The sequence below is a fragment of the Leptosomus discolor genome, chromosome 7 (genome assembly GCF_034619465.1).
Source record: "Leptosomus discolor isolate bLepDis1 chromosome 7, bLepDis1.hap2, whole genome shotgun sequence".
NCBI lineage: Eukaryota > Metazoa > Chordata > Aves > Leptosomiformes > Leptosomidae > Leptosomus > Leptosomus discolor.
In genome coordinates, this window is record NC_141397.1 from 4,987,112 (window position 1) to 5,009,532 (window position 22,421).

The 22,421-nt window shown below is 36.8% G+C and overlaps 1 protein-coding gene across 8 annotated transcripts in view; it reads right to left on the reverse strand.

Moving 5' to 3' along the window:
* Positions 1-4,009: 4,009 nt before the first annotated feature.
* Positions 4,010-22,421, reverse strand: part of DGKB (diacylglycerol kinase beta) — a 320,120-nt gene continuing 301,708 nt past the window's right edge. For all 8 annotated transcript variants that reach the window (XM_086468496.1, XM_086468493.1, XM_086468492.1 and 5 more), the window contains 3 exons: positions 16,011-16,131; positions 14,013-14,073; positions 4,010-4,117 (listed from right to left, as the gene is read on the reverse strand). In XM_086468496.1, coding sequence (XP_086324622.1) covers positions 4,010-4,117; positions 14,013-14,073; positions 16,011-16,131 — 290 coding nt within the window. The remainder of the gene's footprint in view (positions 4,118-14,012; positions 14,074-16,010; positions 16,132-22,421) is intronic.

Consider the following 22,421-nt stretch of genomic DNA (forward strand, 5'->3'; position numbering starts at 1 on the left):
TGGCACATCACTGCTCGCTAACCCTGAGTGCCTTCATCTGGCCTCGCAGGCCCTGCCCCACCATTTCTGGGGGCTGTGACCCACCCCTTTCACACACCACTTTGAGCATCTGTTTTGTCATTCCTTAGAGTTCTCTGATCTTCTTCTGCTTCCTTGTTTGGAGATAATTCTTCCTGATGGTTGTTTTTTTTTTTTTTTCCTGTTTTATAACCATTGTCTCTGGTCATTCTTCCAGAGAGGTGAGGGATGACTCAGACTGCTTCCCAGAAAGTCTTGGTCTTGCTATGATCACCTCAGAACTAGAAGCCCCAGAAGCCAGTTGGGGTTGAAGGCAGTAAGTTACAGAATAGCACTACTAGTACCCTAAATCGCTAATAATCACTGAATAGCTATAGTCTCAGCAAACACATATTAACCTAGAGATTAAGAAAAACCTCTTTTTCTCCCTTTCTTAACGGTAATTATATCAAACCTACACATTCTTTGACTATATTACTTCTTACACTGATATTTTGAAACACATTGAAGACTGTGACTTGATTTGCCTTAAATACTTTTGGATATTAGCTAATCATTGTTGCAATTTGCATGCAATACTACAGAGCTGATAAGAGCAAGGAAATGTTGTAGAACATCTACTTCTGCTTCAGAAACCAAGAGCTTCCCAGCTTGCCAAAGTCTTAAGCATATCAGCACGTTACCTGAGCTAGCACGCACATACACGTACGCACACTAATAACCCTAAATTAGAGGTCTAACCCCCTAGCTTTAAATAATCGTGAAGATATGCGTACAAACATCTTGCATGTACTGGAAACAGTAATGCCGTATTTGTCTCTGCAAGAAATTCTGCTTCCAGCTCCTTTTAGCAGGGACTCAGGCGAAGTGCGAGTGCTGCTAACCAATTTCAGAAGTTAAAGTTTCTTCCTGAGACACCATGTCCTTTCCTCAGCACATTGCCCAGCTGCAACGCTCAAGTAGGGAGATGAAAAATTTACAAATTCAGTGTCATATATAATTCCCACATATTCGTAATTTCCATTTCTATTGCAAATGTCATTAATGAGGCCTTAAAGAATACTTCATTGTAAATGGAAGTTTTTTTGTAAACAATGGGAGGTTTACTCTTCAGACAATGTAAGCACAGTGCATCTGTTTCAGCTGTATGGAGATACATGCATATATGGAGATTCTTCATACATTCTCACATAATCATACACCAATGTATGATTTCATGATGTTAATTCTGTGCACACTGAAGTGAAAAGAAAAAAAGGACCCCACTCTGAAGTTCTCTTTCATTAAATCAAATATTTTCCTTTCATACTAAGTTTCATGTGCTCTAAGATTCTCTCTTCATCATACTTTCAACCTGAGCATGGTTTCAAATTATTAGAGCCGACGCTAAAAAAACCTAACTGAACAAGATTAACAGAAAGACAGCCCGTCACTGCTATGATAAGTGCCAATATAGTAAAGTGGCCGCTCCGTTATATTTTGCTACAGTGAGCATTTGATACGTCCCGATCAACAGATCTGATTTACCTTTTATAGCCTAGTCAGGATGGTACGTAATTGTGATTACATGAACCCTTCTATCCCTTTTTATATGAAAAACTGTGTTGTGAACAATTTGCTATCACAGACTGGCACATTTAAAATTGCATACATTATTAAATAATAGCTTATGTATAATTTTATTTGTTTTCAGAGTTACAATGTTCATGAGATAATCATAGAGAGCACATTATATATTATCGTTAAACACATTTTTGCCACAAAAAGTTGAGAGCATTGGTAGAAAATTCTATGTCAAGTTATGTGAAAATATTTATCACCTGTAACCATAATGTCATAAAACTGATGTACACGTCACGTAATATTATGTCAGCAAGTTCCTTCTTTTGGGCAAGTATCTTTCGCTCTGTATGTTTGCAGTTAAGAAGTGCATTAAATGCTTCTATGTGTGTATGTTTGCAATGCACAGGAAAACTATTAGTGTACTCCTACGGTAACTGTAACTGTCAACACCACTGGACCCAAGCATGGGGAATTACAAAATCTTAATTTTAGCAAATAATTGCCCTCATATTTTTCTACCTAATGCTGAACATAACATTAATTGGTATTTACCTCCTAATGTTTACAGAACACAGACTGTATATTTTAAAGACATAATCCTTACCAGCTATATACTGAGTTTTATTTCAGTGTCTATTATATAAATTAGGACTCTGTTGAATTCTTATACTCAGGAACAAATGATAGTAACTTTATTTAAATACATGCACAGTACCGTGCACTACAGAATGATGAAGTACTATTTTTTTAATGGATGACTGAATCAATAGAAAAATAGATTTAATAAATCATTAACATTTTAAAGTCTAGATAAAAACGGGAAATCATGCATTTCAAGCAAAGTTTTTTTGTTCCTTGTTTGTTTTTTGATGAAATCTCCGAGAACTTAAGACATGCAGAGCTGAGAAGTAGCTCACTCTGAACAAAGAGCAATGCTAAGACGGCACAAAAAGTTTTGATTGAGACTGTTTATACGCAAGGCTGAAAAAAGTTGCCATTCTCGGACTTCCCTTCAACATTAGACAGTGCTGTGCAAACCTCAGACAAATCCCTGTATTGTGATCTCTAAGCTGTTAGGAAGTCTCTCAGAGGGCTGAGAAAGTAAAAACCTGAGCAACTGCCTCCCCAAAATTTATGACAAGAAATGTTTTGATTCCAGACAGCAGACTATGAAAGGGGACTAGATAACAGTTTATCCTTTCCTCAAGAGATTAATTTAGGGGATGAGTAAATTATGGATGGCAGAAATTTATAAATAGTAATGACAACAAAATTAAATATAAGTTTAGTTTTCCAGTATTTAGTGTACGTGTCTATGTCTCAATATTTAGAGTACATGTCTGTCCATCAACTTATGAAACAAATGAAAAGTGAGTATTTACTTGCCATTAATTTAATGCTTTTTCCTACCCCAACATTTCTCTGGACATTGCCAACGTAATCAAAAGAACTGTAAATTTTCAGAAGTGACTCTGCTCCAGTGAGCTTGATTAATTATGCATTAACCCATTTCTCTGAAGCATCCTTCATTAAATCTTTGGTGGGAAATGCACTTTATTAGGCATGAGCTTTGGTTATTTGTGTGCATACGCACTATGCTATCGGTCAATATGCAGAATGATTTAAAGTTTGCCATGTTACAGAGATGTATTGCTCCTTAAAGTAACTCTAGTGTTTCAACAAACAACGCCGACAGCTAGCTTTGCAAGTATTATCATCTTCACACTTAGCATGGTCTCCTTAGCCTCATAGTTTTTGCTCAAACCTGCACTGACTTCCAGTTTTACAAAAACTTAGACAAGAGTAAGCATGATCATTTGAATACTGCGCACATTGGTAGATGTTTTCAGCAGGTACAGTTACTCACGTACATAGGAGTTATCAGAATAAGATACAAGATTTTAATGCTTAGCTGAATAAAAATATTCTCAGGGTAGAAAGAAATGATAAACTAAAAGTACAGGTTAATGAGACCTGTAACAAACTCTACTCTGAAACAGGTCTAATTGGCTATTGATGTGAAGATGTTTGATTCAAGAGACACTATTGAACCTATGGTGTGTGATCATTGTAGCAGAAAAAGCTGAAATGGAAAAGAGAGAAAAATCAAATTACTCATGGCATTCTTTTCCCATATTCCATGGCAGAATTAGCCCATAGATTATTAAATGGTAACGCATGCAACAAAAAAATATGCTGTATCACTTCATGTAAACATCTGCTTTCATCATGCAAAATGCCTACAAAACTGTGACAACATTTTTCTCTAGTAGCATAGTTTTACATTAGCTCAGTTACGGAAACTGTTAAACCAAAATCCATGATTTTGCAAGTAGAAGATATTCTAAAATTCTTGAAAGGTTTCTGGCATAAATATTCCAAAGCCCAACAAAGCTAATTTGATTTCTAAAAACTAAACTACATAGGCTTATTCCTTGCTGTGGTTCCTTGTTCTTTTGATGATAGAAGAGAAAAGGCCGGTTTTTGGAGGAGGTCCCATCAGCATGGGGGCTTGGTTCTTGTGAGTAATTTTTATCTGGGGGAAGAAAGAAGAAAAACAGAGTTATCCCTCGCGCTAGTTCAATTCCAACTGTCTGAGATGCCTGAACTATCTTTATATGTGACTTCCGACCCTTCTTCATTTAATCAAAGATGAATGGAAAATACCTGTATTTGTGATGAATAATCTTACATATGCAGAAACCTATCTATGTAATCATTGTTTCCACAAATAATTTAAATTATGTGCAATCAATATTAAAAATCATATACAAAAAACCACATACCAATACGTGATCTTACTTCTCGTGTGGGGGATTTACTGATTGCTGTTGAATATTTTACATATCTACAAAACGTATAAGAATTTAAAAGTTGGAAAGGACACACATGCTGACAGACCAAGCTGTTGCCTATTATTAAGATCTAAGCTATGTCTTTGTATGTTTTATTTATACATCTAATCAAGCTGTACTTCTCTTTTAACATGGGACATTTCTTAATTTCAAAACAACCATTAGGAGTGAAAGTCAAAAGTTAATACACAAAAAAAAGTCAAAAAAGATGAACTAGCATTCTAATTTGTTAATTAATTGTTAATAGAATAGACTCAAATATTGAAAAGACTATTTAAAACTCTTTGTAAGACTGCTCTAAAGCCACCCGTTTTGATTTCTCTGATATAAAACTACGAATCACCTTAAATGAGACAACCTTAAAGTAGATTATGTCTGCAATTTTCTCTAATTCAAGTCTAAATTAGAGAAGACATTTTATGAATGTATGCTATGCTCAAAGCTAATTGAAAGCAATTATCAAAGTGGCATTTTGTCTGTGACTTTAAGATACATTGTAAGATAATAAATGATTCTCATTATGTAATAAAAAGGTCACATCTTGCCTTTGGGCTAGTGACGCTAAGAGTTTTTCAAAAGCAATCCGAGACATTTTCTTTAGTGAACTACGACTAATACAAGAACCATCACTTATTAAATATCAGTTGTCACCTGCATAGTACCCACATCAGAGATGGGTATTTCTTTCAAAATGAAACACCACCTCATTAAAAACTGGAAAAATATATCTCTTGAAGTGCATACCTGACATTTTCAAGTTAAAATGAATATCCTTCACTTGTCATTCACTAATAGTAATGAAACAAAAAATGTATGTCACGTGCAGAGGCTCATTAAAATATAGATCGGGACATTTCTTGGGGTGGAAATTTACTTTACAATATAAGGAGACAGAAACATAAAAATCTCAACTGAATGAGTGGGTTGGTTTAACTCTATTAGAGCCTTTACTTTACTCTCCAAATGCTCATTTCCATGCCACCTTAGTTCGTTAGTCTCAAATTTCATATGTGACCTCTTTTTGTCAACATCGTTCATTAGTATCAAATTTAGCATACGGGGTTTTTTTGGCAGCCTAGATTAATTTCACAGAGATAATAACTCCCGCTTTCAAAGACTGGCATCAACATATTTTCTCACAAGAAATTCTGCTTCAGGCACCACTTTGGAAGCCAAATCTGTAGTTGGGGTAAATTGGCGTTACTCCATTGATGTCACTTTCTACCAGCTAATGATCTGGTCCTGGAAAATCGCCTCAAGGATTTTTGTAACTTTCACATGCTTCATAAGACGTATTTTGGGGCTCAGCAACAGTGCTGACATCAACCCAATCCTGAGGATCAATACATGAAGTAATCTGCGGCTGCTGTGAGTGAATTTTTTCCAGTCATTAACGGTTCAGCTTATTGCAAGATCTGGCCCTGATGTGGCTGTAGGACCGGCCTCAGAGTTTCCTTTCAGAGGTAAACCATAGTATTTCCATCTTAAAGTGAATAAAAGAGCAAAGCTCAAAAGATGGCTTTAGTATGAAGAGGTGAGGTAATCCTGAGACCCCGTACAGATTGCATGTTGGATTGGGGCTGTTCAGCGCCGCCGAGGACGAACGCAATTACATATTGAGAAAGCATTTATCATTTGTAATGTTCTTTTTTGGCTTGAGCCATCTGTTTCCGAGACCATGACCTCTTCAGTATGTTGTATCCTATCAGCTGAGATCAGCTAAGATGCCTGAACATGATTAACCACTCATGCGTGTGGGGATGGAGTCCTATACTCATTTCTCCAAAACATATTTTCAACTGTTATAAATTGGCACGATTCCAGTGGTGTAAAAAACATTTAACATTCTGAAAATAGAAAAATAAAGTGTAAACTTAAAGTATAAACTTCTTTATATACATGGTAGTGTTATCTTAGCACTGCATTGTTAACGATAACTACTGATTCCTTATTTTCCTACTGCAAAAAAAATGATTAAAAAAAAAAATCTTATCTTTGGGTGATAAAAAGAGATCAGCATATTTGTAATACACGCTGGACCGTTGCACTACCTTGCCCGAAACAGGCTAATTTTGTGTTTCTCAAGACTTTCAGGCACTGCATTTCTGCCCTGGAGTCTCACTTCTGCTTCTGTTTTCATACTGGCAGCACTGCCAGAGTCACTGCTGTGAGTCTGGGTGACAAGTCTGAGATGGGAAGCAGCACTAAGGGTCTCAGAACGAGAAGTAGTGTGGTAGGTCAAAGTAGAACGGAACTCTGAAAGTGCTGTATGGGAGACTGAAATGGACCAGGAAAAAAAAAAAAAAAAAAAAGAGAAAGAAAAATCTTTAATTACAAGCAACCAAGATTTAGTTTAGTTGAAAATAAAGAAATTGCTACTTATAGCTCTATATAGATTCCGGGTGTGTGCACACGGAGTGTCTAAACACTAACTTTTACCGTTTAGTCTCTCTCATTCAGCAGGCAAGCTCATGTCTTTTTTAGTAGAAGCACAATTATAAAAGCTTTAAATAAGACCCATTACTTTTTTTTTTCATTTTTCCTAGGTGAATCTGTGATTTACACACGCACACACACACATACGCAAAAGAGACTGCTCAGACAAAAATCCCGAAAGCTCAAACCCTAACTGAACATATTTTTAGGAACTGACGATAACCTGACAAACATACTCATACAAATTACTATCGAATTCTGGAAAATCATTCTTGGGATCACTTACTCAGTTCTATTGAAAATATATACTAAGTTGGAGAAAATATGGAGGACATTTTAAACATAAACTAGGGGAGTGCCCGAAGTGCTGCTGGAGAAAAAAAACTTCTATTTGGCCTATTTGGCAGAAATTTATATTTAAAAATAGGCAAAATGAGGAAATAACAAAATTCCATGGGGGGGGGGTGTGTGGAAGTAAATAGCCACGTGAATTGCTAAGATATGGTGGATTTTTGTTGTAAGCCTGATACACAATATTATAGGCTAAACTCAAACTGTAGAAGCCAATGGCAAAACTCTCATTCACTAACTGAAGCCAAGATTTTATCCTATGAGTTCACGATCACAGAACTTTAAAGGTCTGGTATATTTAGTAAATAGGTTTAGCAGAAAAACACTGCATTTGCAATTTCAAAATCACCTTTCCAGTATCAGAAAGTGTGTCCAATGACATATTCATGGGAAGGAACACCAGGTCTAATTAAAAAAGAGCATAATGCTTAAAAGAAGAGGTGGTAATTGCTCCCTATTTGTCGATAGCAAATTTTCTGATAAAGGAGCAGCCTGAATTTGTGATACTAATGATATTTATAAATGCATAAACCAGAGATGTATTTGTTTCAGGAGCAGGTCAGAATTTCAAAATGTGCCTTGAAGCCACATTAATACCATGCATCCACTACATGAAATGCAGTGAGCATCAATAATTTTAGTGTGATCGCTGGATCTTTTAGGTCAGTAGGTTTTGCTTTCATGCTCCTTCTCCTACAATATGCGTTCGTTACCTTCGTGTTCCTGACTTCAGAGCTTGCCTAAATATTTACCAGTAACACAGAACATGATGCTACAAATACAGGTACTAACTACAATGCCAAATGACAACAGAAAACTGGAAACAGAGGTAAATCAGCTCTGCTTGTAATATTTCAACTAACGTTAAAGAAAGAACTTGTGTATTTTAAGGTCAGAAGGAAAAAAATTGACAGAAAAAACCGAATCAAGTTGGATCTGTTGGTTTATGGTCACTTTTTTCCATGCTATCAGCAGGGTTTAGGAGTTGGTAGTTTTGAGGGTCTGAGGGTTTTCCCAGTCTGGATGCCCACAGGCTGCTCCCCTTACATGAGATGGAGGGATGCAACACCTCTGTATCACAGGAGTGCCAAATGCTTTTATCTTCCCGTAGGTGATCAAGAGCTCTACTGGGGATCATGATCTGCACAAAAGGAACCTGTGACTTGCATTATGTGGCATTTTGGTCAAAATCTCTTCAGATCTAGACCAGTTTTAAATATAGCGTTATGCAACACATCTTTTAAATAAATTTCTTAACAATATTATTGTGCAAAGTGCAATCAAATCTAATCAGTTTGGCATTAATTAAGCTCTAATAATATACTCTAGTCTCTCTCCTAAGTAGTGTGATCCGTTTCCCCTTCACACAGGTAGACTGGAAAACATTACGGTGTCATCATAATTTTTAAACATACCGAGAAAATGACAGAGCTGCAAAATTAAAATAAATGATTAATGGCATTTTTTTCATGTTTTGTACTAATAGGTATCACTGAGGTTTTAAATTAATAGAGCTGTCAAGCTCAGGGCTGTTACAGATCCAGTGCAGAAGTGAAATGGAAATTACGTATTCCACAGACACCTAAAGATGACACTTTGGAATATTTTAAATTTTAATTAGTAGGTGCAATTGTTTTTCCCCCCTCTTCCCTAAAACCACTGCAAATTAATTGGCAATTAGTCACAACTAATTCTTTTCTTAACAATCTGAACTGGAAAGTAAGGTGCCTTACATGTTATGAGTATTTGTGTGGGGTGCAGAAAGCACACATGCAGTAAATTGCTTTGTCAATTACAAATACTACTGTCGTGAAATTAAGAAAAAATATGCATAGGTAAACAAAACTAATTAAGGTGCATGTACCTGTGAGCACAACAAAAATAATGCCCAGCTGCAAAATAAAGTGTTAGAAACTCAATAAATCACTCTGGCCTCAAACCAGAAATGTATGCACATTGTTGCTTGAAAGGGGAAAAAAAAATGAAGTGTTTCAGTACAACAACACCAAAAACTTTTTCTAGCAATTGAGTTCTACCTACGGGTTAACTATGTAATAATTGTCTAATATTCCACTAAAATCAGCCACTATATCTAGGACCCAGTTCCTCTTTGCTGTAAAGAAGCAGACACAAAAGTTTAAGTTCTCCCACTATAAACAACTGATATTCCTGCATTCGGTGACACGGAAAGAAGATGCTTTACAGAGTCTAGAACAAAGCTGCAGCTTCTTCATCGATCTGTGGGGTGTTGGAGCCAATGGATCTACACAAAAGCTTTTTTCTTGTTGTTTTTAGTTCTTGTTTCTCTCTGGATTTAACTACAAAGGTGGGACTTCACTAGGATGGCTGTGCTCAGGCTCATCACATCTCTAGGGACAAAAGGAAAAGCTAGAGAGAAAGCATTCATTCATTCATTCATTCATTCAACATTTATTTTTAAGGTGAATTCAAACCATAATATTTTGAAATATTATTTCTGAGTTTCATTATTAAATGGCTTACTACAAGTTTTCCTATTAGTAAATAACTCTAAAAATTCTAGTTGTTTCAGATGTCTATGAAATTATATTGCTGGCAATCCATTAGGTGGGCTCTAATGATGAGTTTTCATTTTCATTCCCTCATTTAGGCAATTTTCTCGCATATTCTACACATATTTCTGCCTTCTACTTTAATCGAATGTTGCTAGCAGCTTGACACTCATTCAGATAGGATGCCAAGCAAGTCAGGATTAGAGGAAAGAACTGAAATCATAGTTATTTCTAATTAAGATGGAATATTCTTATGGATTTTTTCAAAACAATGCTAATAATTTAGGTAGCTAAATTGAGAGATTACTTTTCTTAAAAAAAATCCTGATGGCTAAAGCTAGAAGTTTATTGAATTAACTTGAGAGTCTTCGAAGTTTCATTACTATTAATGACCTGTTTGGAGATCAGGTGAAACCATAGATATCTTTCATGTTGCTATATTTGTCTGGGAGAGCTCTGATAGAATTTCCTCTTCAGCTAATCAGACGAGATGTTTCACATAACATTATCATCTTTCCTTCTCCCAAAGACTCCTCTATAAAAAACAGTGAAAACAATACAATTTGACGCTCAGATTCTGCACCTTATTACACGAGAGCAGAGTGACTTTGTCAGACACTGCAGTCTGCACGTGTTCATGCTGAACAATGCCAGATGACAGATTTTTAGACCAAGCCACTCACAATTTTAAGTATGGACCTACAGGAATGCATCCCTGCTCTCATCTAGGGGTGCTAGGTGTGTGTGCAATAGAAGATCACAAAAGATGGGAATCGCTGCATTATCTATTGCATCCCACACATCTCATTCTCAGAGCCCCCACTGACATTTCGTGGGGGACCATGATCTCTATATATATGAGAAGGGACAACTGTCAGCAACTTGTGCTACTTGTACAAAACTCTTTTCCAGTCAGAAAGGAGAAGTAGCAAAGATAAACTTCTTGATTTCTTCAACAGGAAATAAATTTCAAAGCCTGCATGTGCAGCCCGCATGCCATTCGTAACAGGGATTTGACGCAGAACTTGTTTTCCTTAATATGCATAACGGAATAGTAGGAGAATTTTGATCAGGTTGAACTCGATTTGTTGAAAAATCATGTACAAAATACTCTCATTTGTATCAAAATTTGAAGCAGAAACAGAGGAGGAGGACTGAGCTTAACCACTTGCAGCTTGGGCCAGTGTTGATTCAATACCTGCCGACCATATGAATCTCTTTCTCACTTAGTCTCTAATTTTTGTAGGTCAATCCATAAAACTACTGAACTTAGATGACCCTGAAGTTCCTGAGATGACCATACCAAAATAAAAGTGTTATTTCAACTTTCTAATCTCCCTCCTGGAGAAGGAGGGATAGCAGTCTCTTTTTTTAACAATAGCTGTCTGGCTGGAGCACCAAAGAACCAAAAACCTGTGTCTAACTGATGTACATGATCTGTGCAATAGAACAAGCTGCAGGGGTCTCTCCCTAGAACTAGCGAGATGGTATATCCAAGCACGACAGTAGCTGCTGTCCTTAAAGCCATATAGCTACTAAACTAATAAGCACCTTCCCTCAACAACCTAACGTGAAGGAAGAGGTGGCATGGGAATGCCCACCCATGTCTCAGTGCATGATGTACGAGTGCCAGCAACTTCGTACATGAACCTCAGTTCCTTGTAAGAGCTAGGGAAAGAAATTTCCTAAGAGGGGAAATAAAAGGAAAAGCAAACTCTCATACGTTTCCTCAGGAACTAAACTCATCGATTTCTTTATCTGATCATCCCATTTTTTTCCATTTAAAAACCGGTCAACAATTTGCTTTTTGGTAATTTTGGGAGAAAGCTGCAGTTTTGTCTCTAGAGAAGACAAAAGCTCATGATTCTTACATTTTTCTGATATTTGAGCTTGTGCAGGTTCAAGTCGCTGGCTACGTGCCTGGCTACACATAAGAATTTATTTTGGGGTTTTTTTCAAACTCTGGTTTTGGATACACATCACTGAGATATCATCCCGATACTTATGTGATCAAATACACTTTGGCTTCCAAACAAAGACCCCTCTGAAGCACAGACTTAGAAATCAAATCTTAAACTTCGGTTGAGAGAAAGCTAACATCCACTTGTTATTGTCTCAGGAGGAATTCCTAGCTACTTTGCAGAGAACTTCAAGGAAAAACCCTAGTGTAGTTAGAATTAGTGGGGAGGGAAGAGGTTGGATGTCACATGTTTTTTCCTTTATAAGACACAGAAAATAGAGTGGGGTACATGCACAATAATTTAAGGAGCAATTGCAATAAATACATTAAGCTCCTCAGCAGAGAAAATGAAAAATGAATAATACAAAACAATAATTCTGTATCGAAATTCATAGACGTGCAGTAGTAGAGACAAATACTTCACGTATTTTCTTCTCAGAGGAATTAAATACATTCGACAGTATGGTTTTGTTATGTAACACAAAGTCTATCCTCTTAACAATGGTACAGCAGAAAAGGATGGGTTCCACAGAAAAGTATATGCCATTTCGATCCCCTTTAAGATGGTACTTCAACTGGACAGCAGTAATTATCAGTAATAATTTACTGTTTCCTCAAGGCAGTAATTGAAATGTAAGAACCGTCTCTTTTTCCAGGTTTGCCCTCAATCGTGCAGGCAGCTTCTGCTAGCATTATCAATCAGATATAGCAGGGATTTTGCACAGAGCAAGCAATCAAGACAAAAAAAGCACATGTTATTGCCAGCATCCTTCCATAAGTTCTCTTCTGTAATCTGGCAACTGAAAAATTACATGTCTTTTTCTTGAACAAGTAACTGCTGGGTTCAGTACTGTCGCTCTGCACCGAGCCATCATTGTAGAAGAGGTAAAGATAATGATATCTCTTAACTCCAAAAGGTTTCCTGCAATAAATCTCACCAAATCCCCACTGTTCTGCCTTCACACAGTGTGTGTTCTCGTGGTTCTCCTCTCATCGCAGCATCTGAGCACTTGCCATAGAAAATGAGAGTTCAGGCACTCTCGCTGCTGTTCAGCTGTACACCACGGTGTATCTGGCAAACAGGAACTATCACAACCCTTTGATTTCATCCTAACCCAGACATTATCAGCTGCCATACCTGACAGCACCTTACTGAAGGTGCTCCCTTCTACTTTATTTTTGTGTAGCCTTTCATTTTACATCAGACATAAAGTTCATGAAAGTGATCCAGTATCCTAGTTTGGAGAATTACTCCCATCTGTAGTGGGATTTCTTCCTTGCCACATTACTGTTTTGTCATACTTAGCTGCAAGGCTACAGCAATTCATCTGTCTACAAACACGGGTCTTTAGGGAAACAAAAGTTGTAAAATTGTATATTAAACCATGTTACGAAGACTATATTCAACAATGAAAAGGCTAAATTTCTTCAATATCTTCTCCAAATGCTCGGTTAGCCTCTATAATTTATCAGAGAGAGATGAAAATGGAGAGTTCTTAGAGCTACACCTTTCTTGTGTTGACTGTAAACAGTTACTTAAAGAATCTCCTCTAAGCAAGCTCTTCCCTATCCTATCCTATCCTATCCTATCCTATCCTATCCTATCCTATCCTATCCTATCCTATCCTAATTGATGTTTACCTGCCCTCACTTCATATGTGTGGGCACTGAAACAAGAGCCTAAATAATTTCCTTCATTTCTCCTTTAAATGGTAAGGATTTTTAAAATATTAGTTCTATTACATGATTCAACCAGTACAGTCAAGACTTCAGCTTTTGCTATGAACTCTCAAAAGCACAATGGAAAATCCTCCCGAATTTTTAGAGTGTAATTTGTTATTTTGCACACTTTAGCATCAAAATTAACATTGGCTCTTCCTCAGCCACAGAGACTATAAATCTGATACATCATCATAAATAAATCATCACGTTGGTTAAAGGGATGCTGGGACTGCACTCTTTGAGTATTTCCCAAACTTTTGAAATAAATGTCTTTTTATTCCATCCTAACCTGTGGGAAAAACCCAGCATGACAAATTGAAAGTGCAGTGGGTACTGAACTATATAATAACAGTGTGTGAAGATGTTGCTTAATAAAATTGAGTTAATGCTGATGACAATGGCTGTCTTTTAAACTGAAAGACCCTGTTTCTATCACTGAAGAAGCAAAAGTAAATAAATCAGTTAATATTTCTGACTTTTGTAATTTTTGTTACTCCTTAAAAAAAGTTCCTAAATTTTTTGTTCACGTCTCTTCTCAGAGTATCCCAGTATCCCCAGTACTCCCAGTAACCTTACCGTGCAAGGGGTTTGCATCCAAGGTTCCCCATCTATCTGCATAGGCAGAGACTTGCTGGTCCTAAAGTGATATATTTCATAGCATAAGTAGAAGTCACGAGATGAAATTGATAAATATTAAGGACAGATATTTGTGATGGCACACACCCATAATCCTGCTTTACCCCTAAGCTTCTATGTAATCTCCAGTTTGACCCAACATGCTTACAAAAGTAACTCAGTCACGTAACAGGCTCAGTTTGATTTCCAACAGACAAAGCAAAAACATTGCAAACATTCACACATTTTGCTAGTACTACTCAATTCTCTCATGGGAGAGTAATCTGTAATTTGTGAAATAAAGAGTGAATTATTCAAGAACCAGGAACAAAACTTAACTGAACAGACAATGGAATCTCTGCTAATTTTTATAATTTAGACTCACTATTATAAAGTAAATAAGAAATAAATTTTATCTCTATCATCACCACTTATTAGAACCATAAAAGACGTATTTATGCTGGTGTCTCACTCTGGGTTAGACAGTGCACTCACAGAACATGGCAGCTGTACTATATGCAGAGCCTTTAACACACCATGTTATAAATTTAAATTGTTAGTAAAGGGGCACTGCTTTTACCAGAAAGCTACAGCCAGTGTTCGCTGCGTAGTTTTGGATACCACGTTAAGAAAAGTATAGGCAAATGAGCAAACAAAAAAAAGGGATGATCTCTGGGTCTTTTCCAACCCTCTATGTCTGCATTATACTAGTTTGCATACAAGACTATAAGAAACAACATGGGTTCGGCAAATCTAACAATGGAAAAATGAGTCAGCTGAGCACTGATACCGGTCGGTGGAAATTCTGGCTTGGACATTATTTGAAAACAATTAAGAGTTCATGGGATTATCCAATGTCATCTATGGCTGCAAGTGGAGGAAGGGAAGAATGTTCAATGAGCTCTCACTTCATAGGTTTGAGAGGGTTCTGAATCTTTTGAAGTTGTGGTCCTGCTGATTATAAAAATTATCTCTTAGTATTCAGAGATGGTTGGAATGCCTCTGTGATCTTATTTCTCTTCCTCATCCACATGAGAGAGTACTTTTGAACTCGACATCACCCAGTCCTTGAGGAGAGTCTCAAAAATAGGCTAGGCGCTTTGGCAAATCCTACTTATTTTCTTAAAGTTTTTATTGCTGTTCTTCTAGCGCTCATTTTAGGCTTTGGGGCTTATAGTTGTATAGCTCATTATTTTATTAAGATTTTGGAAAATTCTTCCTGTGAAATTCTTCACTGAGGAAGAGCTGACCATGTCTCTCTTTTCCAGTCCTTATCTAATCCAAAAGTTAGAATAATTATTTTCTCCTTGAGCCCCAATCCAAGTTTCCTCTGTTGTGAATGTTCTGGTCACTTTTAGCATAGTAAATAAGAAAACACAAACTACATGAGCGTGCTCCACCATTATCAGCTTACACATACCAGCACATTTATTAATAGTGACTTGTCAGTGCTCAGTAAATAACAAATACATTAAAACCAGAGCACTTGGACTTCTACAGATCAAAAAAACGCTTTAGAAATACTAATTACATGCTACTATTCCCTGGTGAGGTATGCATTATAAATGGGTTAAAATGTGTCAAAGTAATGTTAAATGACTTTTTGCTCAAAACTGCGCAGTGTATGTCAATAATAAAACCCAAGATGTTCATGCCTCACTCCTTCTGCTCCAACTGCTTGACAATATTTCTTCATAGGATGAAATGACAGTTGAACACAACATTTGAGGACCGAATGTAAACAGCCTTTTTCTATTTTTTTCACACATTTATAGAAAGGAAGATGTATGGGCACAGCATAAGGATGGAATAGATATATTTCATATATAAAAATTATACTTTCACAAGAAATAAGTACAGTAATTATGACTATTAAACTACCAAAGAAAGTGAACTGATAATACATGAAACTTGACTGTTTTACTACAACAGCGCAGTGCAAATTAAAGCTGCCGATACCTGATGACAACAGATGAGCACTGGGCAAGCCGTCTTCCAGCACTTTTCAGACCTGTGTATATCTGTCCCATCTCCATGGCTCCTTCCAGACCAACCACTTCCATAAGCTGGTCACTTAGATCTGCAAAAGTTGAAAAGAATCCACATTTTGTCTAGACAGCATTTTGACAGTGGTCACCCTGATAAGCAAGAATTGTCCGAAGACCAGCTGATAATAAAAGATGTGGAAACAGGCAAAAATGATGATTCCTAAGAAGTGATTGCAGCTTTAAGGCTGGACACATCTGGGACTGTTGTCACACCATTCTAAAATATTCTGACCAAAATAATTCTAAAATACATTAATAATCTCCATGGTTTATTTTAATACACACATACTGAACAAATAATCTTATTATATAATAAAATAGCAAACACTCCTTTATTTAAGTTACCCGACACTCACAGAATGAGGTGTTTACAGTTAAGAGAAATTCATGCTGACCATTGTTTCAACAGATAGGTAAAATCTGGTAAAGGAAAAGTCAGTGCTCCAGATCCTATTGGATTGTTTTCTCCACAATTCTTTCCAGACGTTGTGTACAACTCTGATACAGCCTTTGTGTGCATGTGTTATTATAGTCTTTAATTACGAGACCTCATATTATTTTTTGCATTGGATCTTTGTCTCAATTAGTGCACAGATGCAGTGTAAAAAAAGGGCAGGAAAAACTGCTTTTATCAGCAACTATTCACCCAGCTTTCCTGAACTTTGTAGTATTTGTTTACAGCCAGTTATACATTTTTGTCTGACACTGCTTTTCAATTACATAGCATTTTGGCATTAAACTTGGGAAAAAAATATTTAAATAAATGATGTCTCTGGCAAAATAAATAATAGTTTGCTTGACTTCAAGGAGCAAGGACAAATTCTGTCTAGAATTTCAGATACCGACAGAGATACAACCAGAAACCTAAACAGTAATATAGCAGTCTGGTTTGAGAAGCAGCAGAGCAAGGTAACGAAATACAATCCAGAATCAACTAGGGTGCTTTGTGTGAAGTGTTTTATATGCTCCTGTTTAAATACATGTTGCCTAGACCAGATGGACAAGAAACAGAAATATTTTTTTTAGCTGTATATTATCTGTGGTTTATAGATTGGCTATTAATATCCACGTTTCCAAAAGGGACACTATTTGGTGAAGCACAGCAAAGAGCTAAAATGTTAGAAGTCTAGCATCACACTGAAAAAATTAAGAAAGGAGAGCACATTACTCTTTGTGTATTTTAAACCCTTCAACCTTTAATGAAGGTAGAATTTCATGTTAATTATCATATCTATGAGACTAGTCCAAAGTTTCAAAGGGAGTCTTTTCTGTTCACTTCTTTGGGCTTTGAATGAAGGTAATTAACTGAAAGAAGTACTGTGATAGGGGGGGAAAAAAGTATTAAAAGCAAATAGGATTTATGGTCTGGATTATTCTGCTTCCAACCAGAAAATCTGATACTATCCAAAGCCTTCATTTTTCTTCTTATACTTTCTTAATATTCTTTGCTATTTTCATTTTCTCATTGCAGTGAAATCAGTTCCATATAATATCAATTAAACAAAAATAAACCCTACTCTTTACTATTAAGGAAAAACAATAAGATGGACAAAAATTTAAAATATATAATAGGTTTAATTTCAACTAAAAGTTTTCACACTTTGAATCCCTGTAACACATGTAAACCCAATTTTGTATGTCTGGCTTTCTGCTGGATTGTTTTTCTCTTAAAATGTTTTCTTTAAGTTACTCAGTTTTAAACTTAACTCTGATTTCAAACAAATTCTGCTTTGCTTGATAGCGATAGGGATTTACACAGGAAAGTCCTACTCGTTTGCAAAGGCTATCGTATTATATAAGCACACAGAACTTTATAGATGTATTAAGTCATTAAAATGTTTCCAGCCAGAGAAAACATCAAACTTGTATTCACTGGGTTATTAGAAAATTATTATTTTTTAAACGGGAGAATAATTAAGAACAGATTTTTATTACTGACAGCTCAGGCAACATATGCAAGATTCAGAATAGTGACATTTGCAGTGATATAAATTTGATGCATCATTTTTCAATAGCTGTGAGATTAGTGCCAGCACCAGCAAGGAACTAAGGGCCAAATCCTGCCCTTTGATCTGTACCACACATCTCAGAAGATGTGGTATACTAAACATTGGAAGAAGGAACTGAACAATACTCTTATTTACCAAAAAAAGTGAAGCCTTTTCAAAAACTTCACATTTGCAGCAGCACGTCCCCAAAGTGGGGTTATTTCAGGCCAAATATGAATATTTTTAGAATCAAGCTTAAATTAGACATAACCTTCCTTCAGATGCAGTAAAAACTATAGGAAATGTAACACGCAATTACTGACTTAGGGTTAGTTCATGCTCCTGCCCTTGCTAATATTTGACTTGATGCTTTCGCATAGTCATATCGATTTCAACAAATCTTTGAGCTACATTGACTTTGACAAGAACTCTGAGTGAGCAAAAGTGGAAAAGGGAGTGTCTATATTCTAGTCCCGTTCTTCAAAGATGTTACACGGCTATAGGTACACTGACTGAATATAAAGGGTCAAGACATCAATGAATGGATTACTTTTCTTCTTAAAAGGTCCCCACCAAAGACTCTGAAAGAGACTAAGCTCTATTAAAAGAGAACAGGTCTTCTATTAAATTAAAAGATAGGAAAGGGGAAGTCATTCTTCATTCTGGCGGAAGGTTATCACTGATTTCTCAGAAAGATCCGTGCTGGCCTCTGTACTGCTCAACACATACCCCTAAATAATCTGGAAACAGAAGTAGACAGTGAGTTATTGAGGATTCAACAAAGCAAAGACAAAAGCCAATTATAAAAAAGTTTGGGAATTTTACAGTAGTGAGTAATGGGGCTATACAAAGGCAGAAAATTCAATACACGTAACTCAATGCCCATGAGGGGAAACAGAGCTAACTACATGTAACAGAGGTAACTACTGATATGTAGACTGTAATATGCATATATATTACATTTGAAAACAAATATGAGAGGTGTGTGTCTGTGTGTATACGTCCACACATACATGCATGTTTATTTTGCTGGGCTACAATTAATACTGTCATGCAGGAATTAAGATTACGGAGTTACTGTGGCTATTCTATGAAAATATCAGCTCAGTGCTCCATAGTGATCAAACACCATCAGATATTATGACTGGTACATCCATACAGTATTAAGTTTGTAGTTTCAGTCCATTCAGCCACACACAGGAAGATATAACTGGAAATGAAAGAGCAACAAAAATGGTAACAAATGTGGAACAGCTTTTGGATGACAATAAATTAGACTAGGACTCTTCAGGAAGAGATGAATGGAGGAAAGATGAGAAAATAATGAGTGTCACGAAGTAGGTGAAGACAATACTGTAATTAAGTACTGCTCAAAACGCAAGAACTAAGGAATTTCCTAGCACTTCTAGAACAAGCAGGACATTCTTTTTACATAATACTTTGTTACGCCATGATGCCATACTAGTTTTCGAAGCTCCCTAAATCACAAATTGATACATATTTGGTAGGGTGCCTTAACAGGGACATCACTGTGAGTTTGCTCTCTTATGCTTTATTTCTAACTGTGCAATACAGGTTCGTGTCAGAGGTCAGGTACCCATCTACATGAACTTCTGGGTTGACCTGTTTGTGTTGTCTCCTTATACATCTTATAAACTGTAGACCAGAATAATGAATGCTGCTCTTCACTAAACGTCATTCATCACTTGAAACAGCTTATTATGTGGGCTTTTCCACGACATGTATCCCAACGGTGTTTGGGACTTAATTCAGAAAGTCACTTCTTTCCAATCCTCAAATTATATTCTGAAGTTACACACTCATGTCTGTATCTGCGTGTGTCTCTACCAACTGTAGAGCAAAAAACGTATCTCTTTTTAGGCATGTTGTATTTCTACTGCGTTCTCCGTAATCGATCGGTGACTGTGCTGACAAAATTCTCCAACGCGTGCTTCACCTATTATAAACAGTTTTAGGAGGTTTAGGAAACCGAAGGTTAGATTTTCAAAAAGAATTTAGCAACTAACAGCGAACAACAGCAACTACAAGATACTGAGCAGTTTTTCAATCTAGCCAGGACATTTAGTTGCCTAAACGAGAGCTGAAGTCTCATAGGTAAGCTATCATGGAGAGCATCTCGGTATTAGTGCATTAGGAAAGTGTTTTTTGACTGGTGCCTTGGGGTTCTTGAGTCCGTTTGTTCTACTTTGAGCTCTGTGAAAGAGCTGAAGGCTCTCGCTTGTTTTCTATGTGAATGAGCCATTAGAGTGTGTGGGAATGTTTTCACAGCATCATGCCTCTCCTGCCCTCTTCCACAAACCAAAGTACTTCACGTGTCTCCTCATATTAGCCCTGTCAGTAAACAAAGCCAGCTCTCCTGGGAGAGCGCTGCTGTCAGCAGATGGTGACTAGCACGCAGAGGGGCATCTGACCCCTTGCACTCATTCCTGATGGGGAGATAAAGTCACTAGGGAGATGACTGCCCATTTCTTCCCATCAGGCAGCAGAAGAAAGAGAATTCCAAACAGAAACTTGCACAAATGGCAGAGAAAACACTGTACGTGAATATAAGCCCTTTATAGCCCTTCCCCAAGGCACGAAGAAACACACTTGGAGACTTTCAAGGTTTTGGAGCGAGGAGTTTACGTTATCCATTAGCTTGGCATTAGCTGTGCGCTTCAATATTCAAAGTGAACACACAAGAGGAAAACACATTTGGAATTCATCTAAGAAGATAAAGCAAGGAAAGCAAAAGGGGGTAGGGGGTGGGAAGAAGCATGGTGTGATTAGAAATACTGATTTACATAGAGAACTTTCCCTCTGTAATGGAACTGGTTTTGATATCCAATTTATCTTTGCAATATATAAATATTGCTGTCCTGGCAAGAGATTGAATGACTCTATTATAACTTGGGGTTACTGCACTCACTCAGGCACATTTGCATAAAACCACTGTTGGTCAGTGGTAAATCTGTCTCTGGCAGCAGTTTGTCTTCGAAGAGAAGAGGCTCCATTGCTTACTAAATGTAATCAAACCTTACTAATCATCATGCTGGAAATTTTTTGGTTCCAGTTAAAATACTGGATAAGAATTTGAAAACTGGTATGATGCCAGAGGATCTTTGAAAAACTCCTGAGCTCAATGCTCTGCACCACATGAATGCTTCGGTATCTTCCCAGAACACAGCATGTATTAAATCTACAGTTACCCATTATGCAGGAATGTGGGGTCGCTTCCATATGCAGGGATAGGGAGAAAGCAATAGGGACTGCTGTTTTATAAAATGCTAAAAGTGTGTTTAATGTCACAGTATTCTCCTGATTTCAAAGGAATGGCTTTTTCTAGATTCATGGTTACAAGAAATCAGTAAATGAAGAGCAATCTGTACATCCTGGTTTTGTTATGCTTTGCTTTAGAGAAGCTACCTGAAGGAACATATGTCTCAACGTTTACGACTGTTTATATCAGACCTGTACCTGGAGGTCCAGATGATGTCAAGGCTCTGTTTTGTCACTGATCCACAGATATATAACAAAAGAAAGCTCTCGTCTCCAAGAATTTATAATACAGACAAATAAAACAGACAAAGCTTTGGGGAAAAAGAATATCATTTTGTCCATTTTACAAAGTGAAAATTGTACACAGACAAGTTCAGGTCCTGCAAAAAAAAGGTTTGTTCTCATATTCAGCTGGATATATTGTGTGTAGACCCACAAGAGTCACAAAATTATTTCCACCACATAAAGCTAAGCACATGAGTTTGCGGAACTGACCTGGCCAAGATCACACGTGAAGTTTGCGGCAGAGGCAGGAAACAAATCAGCAACTCCTGAATTTCAACCTTCCGCTTTTAAAAGTCTTACTCCCTCTTACTATTGATGATGAGGATACATCTCAAGTCCTGTATCTATAGTATTTGACCCAGGTTTGAGTATTTTGCATTGCTGAATTTACTTGTAAGCATTAAAAATCTCAGGTGGCTCCATATATCTATTTCATACCAGTAGTGATTCTCAACTCAAGTCTTTACTCTTGTCTTCATATTTTTTTCCTGTTTTTAAAACAAAACGAAACAAGCTGAGCCTGCCTCTTAGTGTGAAGAAAGGAAGATGTATCACTGCTGTAATTTTCACCCTGGTGAGCTACTCAGACACGGTGATAATAAATTAAGCAGATATTTGATATATATAAAAACACAAAAGTGCATACACATTAAATACCTATGTGGACACACACACATATGATATATACCCATATTTATGCATCTGTGAGAAATTCAGTACATCTTTGCTCCACCATCTGAATTGACGATGCACTAAATAGCTTTGACGGG